General features: G+C 35.4%; 1 protein-coding gene across 1 annotated transcript; it reads right to left on the bottom strand.

Annotated features, from left to right (window-relative positions):
* Positions 1 to 3,037: 3,037 nt before the first annotated feature.
* On the bottom strand, positions 3,038 to 9,122 carry STEAP1 (STEAP family member 1). The gene is made up of 4 exons (XM_060156075.1): positions 9,039 to 9,122; positions 6,150 to 6,662; positions 5,386 to 5,550; positions 3,038 to 3,295 (listed from the first exon to the last, which is right to left on the bottom strand). The coding sequence occupies exons 1-4, from the start codon at positions 9,120 to 9,122 to the stop codon at positions 3,038 to 3,040; spliced, it is 1,020 nt and encodes a 339-aa protein (XP_060012058.1).
* Positions 9,123 to 9,506: the final 384 nt, after the last annotated feature.

The following is a 9,506-nucleotide window of genomic DNA, read 5'->3' as shown; positions in this document are numbered from 1 at the left end:
CTTTTTTGGATCAACCTCACAGCTTCCTGACTTTGCCCTTCTAAACAGAGCTGGTCATTCCCTCTTTAGTGATACCAGTAAGCTAGAATTCATTGCTGTACTAAAACTTGTCTTCCCTATGAGACTGTGAGTAGGAACTAGGTCATTTCTATCTTGATATATCCTCTGTCTAGCACTGGGCCTGGTATATGGGAGGTGCTTTATACATTTTCATTGAGTAACAGGAAATCTAAGCTTGTACTAGAATATAATATTTATTCTTTTTAAGACAAATTTTATAGTTTTCTTCTGCTCATAACAATATTACCCAACAATTGTTAAAAATTCAGAAAAGATACAAAGAGTGAATGGTCTAGTTTTCAACAGCCCCTGAGTACAAATTGAATCTAGATGTTTTTATGCTTTACTTCTAAGGCCCTTGTAGACTCCCTTTCTCCTATCACTGGGAATTCTGTGTTTCAGAATAGGTCTGTTGTCACTTATTACCATGCTAACAGAGACAGGACTTCAGTGACCAAGCCAGAACTCAGATGTTGTCTCTACATTGACGTGCCACTTCAGGTTGGAACCCCGTTCCCAAGCTGCAGCCTCAATGCTATCTTAGTGCCAGGAAGGTTGAAAGTCGAGTTCTCCCTCTTAGAACTGGAGATGCTAACATTTTGCCATCTTGCAATGCAGTTGGGAATGCAGGTACTTGACTGCTGCATAGCAGAGCTGGTTGACTATGGTATGACATGTGTCAAGCTTAGTTAAGTGCTCCCATAGTTACATCTCCTTGCTGAATCTGATTTGCAATTCTAGAACCCCAGGGCTTCGGGGCCGGCAGGAACCCAGCCACACAGCGGGAGGTGAGCGAGTGAAGCTTCATCTGCCGCTCCCCATCACTCCCCATCACTCGCGTTACTGCCTGAACCATCCCCACCCCCAACTGGTCCGTGGAAAAATTGTCTTCCATGAAAACGATCCCTGGTGCCAAAAAGGTCGGGGACCGCTGGTCTACTCTATTTCCAGTTGTGTACCCTAAACACTATCTGCAGACATGTATCTATACGTCTGAATCCCAATAGTGTATAAAATTCAAATTTATGCTCCAGAAGGCTTCTTAGCCCCCGTGTAATAATGAATAATCATCCTTTGTAATTGAACAAAAAGTAAAAAAACTGAACTCCACTCAGTGAATGTTCTAATTGTTTTTCCTAATTTGTACCATTAGTATTAGCTCTATTATCTTCAATCATAATAAATAATTTATCTGTATAAAAGACAAGGTTTGCGTTAGTTTTGCTAATTATGGAAAACCTCTGAAGTATAGTTGGTTGGGTTAGCAAGCCCTGATAGTTGATGTATAGTTTGCTCTCTGATGACCTTTTTCATGGTATGCTTTGGCCAAGGTATTAAGGTAAGTTCAACCGAGTTGTACATAACTCAGATGTAGAAAACTGAATTTACCTTTTCTCCTGGAAAACCTGAGTTTTATTTTGCCTGGATGTGTATCTGATCTTATTCTATTGCTTTACTTGTGTAGTCATAAGCCATGTGTTTTTTGAGATGGGTGTTCCATTATGGGAAAATGAAAGTTCTTTAACAATAGTCATAAACATTGGATATACTAGTGTCGTAGATTCAGATAATAACTTTAAAAAATATTGAAGTATAGTTGATTTACAGTGTTGTATTAATTACTGCTGTACAGCAAAGTTATTCAGTTATATATATATATATATATATAATTTTTTTAATATATATTCTTTTCCATTACGGTTTATCATAGGGTATTTTTTTTTTAATGGGAGTTTTTTTTTTAAACATATCTTGGATATGACCCCTTTGTAGCAATATTCTCTCCCACCCTGTAGCTTGCATTTTCACTCTCTTAATGGTATCTTTTGACAACTGTTTATTTAGTTCAATTTATCAAACTTTTCCTTAAAATCATAGGGTATTGAATATAGTTCTCTGTTCTATACAGTAGGACCTTTTAATTTGTCCATTCTATATAAAAAAGCTTACATCTGCTAACCCCAACCTCCCACTTCATCCCTCCCCCAACCCCATCCCCCTTGGCAATTAGTAGTCTGTTCTCTATGTCTGTGATTCTGTTTCTGTTTCCTAGATAGTTCATTTGTGTCATATTTTAGATTCCACATATAAGTGATATCATATGGTGTTTGTCTTCCTCTTTTTGACTTACTTCACTTAGTATGATAATCTCTAGTTGCATCCATGTTGCTGTAAATGGCATTATTTTGTTCTTTTTTATGGCTGAGTAGTATCCCATTGTATATATGTACCACATCTTCTTTATCCATTTATCTCTCGATGGACATTTAGGTTGTTTCCATGTCTTGGCCATTGTAAATAGTGCTGCAATGAACACTGGGGTGCATGTATCTTTTTGAATTATAGTTTTGTCCAAATATATGCCCAGGAATAGGATTGCTGGATCATATGGCAATTCTATTTTTAGTTTTCTGAGGAACCTCCATGCTGTTTTCCACAGTGGCTGCACCAACTTATATTCCCACCAACAGTGTAGGAGGGTTCCCTTTTCTCCACACCCTCTCCAGCATTTGTTATTTGTAGACTTTTTAATGATGCCCATTCTGACTGGTGTGAGGTGGTACCTCATTGTAGTTTTGATTTGCATTTCTCTAATAATTAGCAATGTTGAGCATTTTTTCATGTGCCTATTGGCCATCAGATAATATCTTTTTTTCATGGTTCATGATAACTTTTAAGGAGTGGCAAGGACTGGTATTTCAAGGCCTTTTATTATTTATAATGCTATGTAGTCTGACAAATGAGATATGATTATTTTTTATGCTCAGCTTTACTAAACATAGAGAATGTGATAAAGGTTATTTAACTTCTCGCTTTGAAACACATCTGCAAGGAAATACACATATTTCAAACATCACCCATAAACAAAGAGATAGGTTAAGATCCTCAAGTGGTCATTTTATTAAACAAATACAAATTTGAAGTGTTTATGATAAAATATATCAATATTGGACAAAAATGTGTGTAAACAGCAATTCTACAACTGGGAAGACATCTTAGTTTTGTTAATGTTGGTGACATCCTCCCAACCGTGTCTAATCTTCAGTATCTTCTTTCTCAAGCATGGCAGGAGTAGTATGGCTTTGCATATCAGGACAACAGTAGGAAGGAAAACAGCTATCATAAAATTTGGAGGTGTATACCATACAAATTGTTTTATATCTACCCATTTATTCCAGGCAAAAACCAATGCATGTATTGTGCCCAGCAGAAGGGAAACAATTCCTAGTTTGCTCTGCAAAAGAAAAAAGAATTATCTTGGTGAGATTGGTTCATTTAGAGTTTATTCCATCCTATATCATCTAGATCTGTTTTGTTGCTTGGAAATTCTTCCATTCATCTCCATTTGTTTTCCTATTACGTTTCTCGACAATGTCCACTCATGTTTCCACTCTTTTTACATGTGGGTAATGCCTTTGTCTCCAGGCTATCTAAGTTGAGAAAATTCACAACCATTCTCCTTTTGGTCTCAGAAAATCGATAACATTGCCTTCCCTTTCTCCATGCCTTGTTCTTCTCTCTTATGACATTTATTTTATGATGCTTTGTCTCTTGTGCATTTGCCTTAATTCTGCTTATCAAGAGACACCTAAAATCAGAGACTCTGTCTGACTCATCACAGGATCCCTGCAGAATCAACACAATGCTGTGCACATTTCAGGTGCTCAATAAATATTGGTGGGTTGACTGCAGATCAGTGCAAAAATCAACTTGATATTAGTGATCTTTATCAATTACAAAGGCAACTAAAGTGATTGTGATTTTGGTATATTAATACTAAAGTGAATGAGCTTGGTCTTTGTTAAAAAAAATCAAACATTTTGATAAAGTGGAAAAATACCAACAAGTATTTCAATGTTTGAACGAAACATAGAGATATGGAGATGTGAAGAAAAATATCAGCTTGCGTTGGGACACTTGGCACCATCCAGATAAAGTTACTTAAAAAGAATTGTTCACCTATGTAGTTTTACGGAATTCTGGCAATAGCTCTTCTAGATATCTTCTGACTTCTATTCACTTTACAGGAAATGTTCACTAGGTTGTCAGAATGAATCCAACTCACAGTTATTCAGCAGTAAGCCCCAATGAATACAACCAAATAGCTAAGTTTATATTTTCAGATATAAATCTCCAAGGTAAATCATAAAGTAGCCAGTACTTAGATTGTAAATGAAAAGTTGCTAGGTTATTAATTGAAGAATATATGTAATTAGTTGAAGATTAATTTACCAAATGTGTATTGTATACATCTTATGGGCTAGGTATTGTACACAGAGTGGAATGGGTTGGGTTGTCAAGATACAGCGCTTGAATTTGTAATTAAATCTGTAAAGTGATGCACAGCATATGTGTGACAGGCAGAGCAATGTAAGAAGAGAGTTATTTAATGAGGAACAGACAACTCCAATGGCTATCAAGCTAAACCTACAAAATCAGCAAATATTGCACCTGGAAAATGTGGCACCATCTCTAAACCACATTCAAATAATTCAGATGGAGACATTCTTTCCAGCTTAATCAGATGTCCTGATAAGGTGTCTGTTGGAGTACATGCATGGATGTGTACAAAGGATAGTGATGATTAACTGACTTTGTGGGAATTTCCAAAGATGTCTACCCATAAAAGTTAAAGCTATGTATATAATTTAAAAAATCTTGGCGGCGCTTAGGACTGAATTAAGTTTAGTCCTTTGAATCTTGTCAGACCTGGATCCCATTGTTCTTTCTAGGGTGTAATCTACCACTAGGAAGTTAACCTCAGTAAATCTGAGGCAGTTTTGAATTCCAGGAATATTGAGTAACTTCAAGTGAATAAGCTACATAAAATGTAACTTGGAAAAAGGAGCTTTTAAAATTAGATATTACAATACCTTTGGTAGATAAAACTCCATATTTCAAGGAGGAGAGTACAAAGTTGTGTAACTTAAAAGGCATGAATAAAATCAGAGGATAGGCAAAATTTTTTTTTTTACTTTTGGAGAACTAAGAAAACAATATTGAATTTCTAAAATATCGCATTTGTTGTTATTAGATAGACAGCTTTGTTCAAAGCTTGTCCAACAAGCTTCAAATGTTAGAAATAATATTTTTCTTTGAGTAATGCCTCTTATATATGTCTAGAAAACACCTCTCCTGTTTATCAGCAAGAGGGAAAAATGATAGGAGAGCACATTTTTAATTGGAACAAGTGTGAGATCTTTGCTATTGGAAAACCATCTATTATTTTTTATGGGGTAAAGTCAATATACTTGAGGATATTATAAGCTTAAAAAGAAGATTTACCTCTCTGAGGGACCAGAGTTTTTTTAATATATAATTTACCTGAATATAGTGAAATTCTCTCCATGTCAAAGAGTCGCTCACAGATGGAATAGATGTCACAGCCAACAGAGCCAGTATTGCAAGTGTCACAATTCCTAGAGACACGTAAATTTCCATTCTCCAAACGTCATGCTCGATCCAGGCATCTTCTTTATTTTGTTGGACCTAAGAGAGGGTGAAAAGAGGAAGGAAAAAATGCAAACAACACTTGTTTCCAGTATAAGAACCTCCTTCTATGCTCCCTCTACTATGGAGGACCTGATGACTAGGGGCCTCCACAAATTTATGACTTTATTTTTGCATTTCTCTAAGAGTAATGACATAGGAGCTATTGATCTTTTTCCTTGAACACAAAATTTATATAATCTGTTTTATTAATTTATATAATAGTTATTTGTTGGTTAGAATTGTCATATGTGTGTATATATGGTAAATAAGCAGAAAATAGGAACAATTAGCATAAAAAAGAAATCTTCTGAGGGTGGTAGAAGATTGAAATGTGGCTCGGTCCATGAACAAAATACTTGTTTATGTTGTTAAAGTTGTAGTTTACTATTTTCACCTTAGAAAACTTTCCTCAAAGTAGAATTATACAACCAAGCCCCAGTGAAGAGTTATAATAAAAAAATTTAAAAAGCAGATTACTTTCTCAATACAGAGTTTCAACAGAGGTTTGGGGTACTGATATTAAAATAAGAAACAGTTAATTTGTTAGGAGACTTAGACTTTTTAGTTTAGTGATATTGTCAGTAATGTCATCCTACCTGTTGATATGCCCAGTTTAGCAACTTGTATCTGTAGGATCGTCTCATTGGGTAGGATAAGCTGTAAACTGCATGCAGTACAGCAAAAAAGAAACTGAGAAGACCAAATTGCTTTCTTGTTACCATCCACCTATCCAACCAATGTGGAAATTTCTTATACTTGGTTCCATTATAAAGCTGCACAACTGCTGCTATCACACCTGGCAAATAAACCAGTGCCAAGAGGGTGATGGAAACCATTGGCAAGACTTTGTTGATGACCAGGATTGGAATTTTATAAAAATACTGTTGATGGGAAGTTACAAAAGGGTGAATTATTTCCCTCAGAAGAGTGTAAAGAAAAGTCAGAGATGATACGATAGCAGCGATTTTAATTGGTAAACGCCACTTTGGAAAGAGTTCCTGTTTGTGCTGAAGCTCTGGGGGGCAATCAAATTCATCACAATGGGTTGCTTGGTGCAAGTGCAAAAGCACAGGTCTTTTCGGTGCACTGGTCTCTCTTGAATCCTTATTCTACAAAGGAAAGAAAATGAACATCTTAAAATTGAACAAAACAATGGGATGTCTCTCAAACTAATTACTTACTGCTCATTGTACTTATCAGTAAAAAGGGACATTTTGAACCTTGCTTTTGGATACTGGTTAGTGGAAGGTGGCATAGACTATGTGGCAATGATCAAAGGTATACTTAGTTATCCTACCTTACTGGGGGTTCTCCATAATTTCTGTTACTCATTTTTCTTTAAGTCAAAAGAAATACGTGCTTCAGATACCTCCACTAGAGCTCAGACCATTGTGTTTCTGTCTTGAAAGTGTAAAAGAATGAGATAATGCAACTGGGAAACAAAAACTGAAGAACTTAAAAAAAAAATCCAGCAATCTTTGGTAAAAATAATAACACTTGTAAGTAGTCATAGTTGTATTTGTTTTATAATTTCTTTTGGTTACTGGACAACCCTCTGCAAACTCCATTCATTCAAGTACAAAGGAACAGGAATAATATAGTCATCACTATTAGATAAAAATATGTAATTTCCATCTTGTAGTCTTTTTTTAAATTAATGTTTATTGGAGTATAGTTGATTTACATTGTTGTGTTAGTTTCTGCTGTACAGCAAAGTGAATCAGTTATACATATATGTATATCCACTATTTTTTAGATTCTTTTCCCATATAGGTCATTACATTACAGAGTATTGAGTAGAGTTCCCTGTGCTATACAGTAGTTTCTTATTAGTTATCTATCTTATATATAGTAGTATGTATATGACAATCCCAATCTCCCTATTTATCCCTCCCCCCATCATGTAGTCTCATATTCATAAAATAGCTCATTTGTATAAGTACTAATAGATGAATAGTCTATTAAAATGGTACAAAGGCTATATAAGTAGTTAAATCCCACAGGGATGATTTATTTCCTGAGAAAGTTATATTTCTTTACCCAGTTGCATTTCTAGGTAGTCAACAATTCAAAAGAAGTTTGCACTGAATATTACGTCACTTCCCCAACTGACTGATATACCAGCAAATTAAAAAAAAAAAAAACCCTCAAAATAAGAACTTATAGCAGAGTGTTTCATATTGTGTTACTTTATGAATAAATTCACTTTCTCACCCAATATGTTATTCCTAATTTCTTATAGCTCTAGATGTAGACCCATAACATTTTAATGCTCAGAATGATGTTAGTGATTATCTTGTTCATTTCCTCATTTTATGCAGAGTAACTTTAATTCGCATAGTTCTGTATAAGTTTTAGTGTTTAAAAATGACCTCTTGGGCTTCCCTGGTGGCGCAAGTGGTTGAGAGTCCGCCTGCCGATGCAGGGGACATAGGTTCGTGCCCCAGTCTGGGAAGATCCCACATGCCGCAGGCCGGCTGGGCCCGTGAGCCATGGCCGCTGAGCCTGCGTCTCTGGAGCCTGCGCTCCGCAATGGGAGAGGCCACAACAGTGAGAGGCCCGCGTACCACAAAAAAAAAAAAAAAAAAAAAAAAAAAAATGACCTCTTGCCATTTGACTTTTACTTTCAGTAACAAATCACTTTTACATCCAATGCTTTTTCCAGTTACTCCATTTAGAAGGGAGTTGAGCATTATACAGCTTCTGCCACCTCTTCATGTTAAAACAATCAATGGATATCAATTTTCTGGTTATGGGTGAAGAATCATGGAACAGCAAGTAAGACTTGAAAAATGAAAATGATTTTATTTTATGCACACTTATTTTAGACAGTATGTACTTGTACTACCTTATTTTTCCTATTAAGATAATTAAGATAAAATAAATACTTTCTGTTAAAACTGTAGTTGAGATCAGTTAGAAAGGTAAAAAGAGTTTGGAAGCAAAATTTTCCACCACTTGTTCAGTCAAATAATTTAGTAAGAAACATTTAATCTTGATGTGGGGCAAAAGTGTGACAAATGATTCTTATTCTAAAGTTGAATTTATTTAGTTAAACAGTGAATCATCAATTAACTTGATGATCTCTTGGTAAACTGCCATGGAGCCTATGAAAAAAACAGTTTACAAAACTACTGTTATATGGGCATTGATGACTTTTTCAAAAAACTTAAACCCACAGAATGTTAGAAAGAGTTGGAAGGGCTTTGGAGATGATCTGGTCCAACTCTCTCACTTTATAGATAAACCAAGACCCAGGATTTTCAGTGACTTATTCAAGGTTATTCAGCTAAGTCCATGACAGTCAAGGTACAACTCCTCTCATAGCCCACACTGCCCTTTAGCCATCACAGTATCAGTGCCAGGAATCAGAGTAAAGATATCAGCAGACTAGGGTGAAAATCACTTTTATAACACTAGGAGATATAGAACAGCATTTGAATTATTTATAGATTTTAATTAATTAATTAATATTATTATTTTACCAAATAACCATCTTCTTCTCGATTTCTCCTGGACTTCATTTTCCAAAGTTCTTCTTGGTTTGTGATGTCTTGTCTGCTCTCCATTAATTCTATAAAATAGTATGGCCTCAGCCACCTGTGCAAATAAAAATAATTATCTTCTTCACATCTATGCTATTTATGATATTAATGTTTGATAGGGCAATATGAAAAATTTACTCATATAAGGGCTAGAGTGGCAGATAAAGTGCAATTTAAAATATAGACTGATTGACTCATTTAACCTCACATTATAATCTATAAGAATTCAAACAAGGGCCCTTGTGTCAATAGTGTTTTTCTTTGTCCAACTATCAGTGCAATGAATGACCCAGGTGTCTATATGGAATTCAAAGGGTCAGATGTTGCCTTTTATTTTAGGAGACTTTAACTCCAGGTGCTCATTCGGAGGAAAGTCAACTCCCCTCAAAGGTAAATAGAATTAGGAAT

The sequence above is a fragment of the Lagenorhynchus albirostris genome, chromosome 8 (genome assembly GCF_949774975.1).
Source record: "Lagenorhynchus albirostris chromosome 8, mLagAlb1.1, whole genome shotgun sequence".
NCBI lineage: Eukaryota > Metazoa > Chordata > Mammalia > Artiodactyla > Delphinidae > Lagenorhynchus > Lagenorhynchus albirostris.
This window is presented reverse-complemented; position numbering and strand designations above follow the sequence as displayed.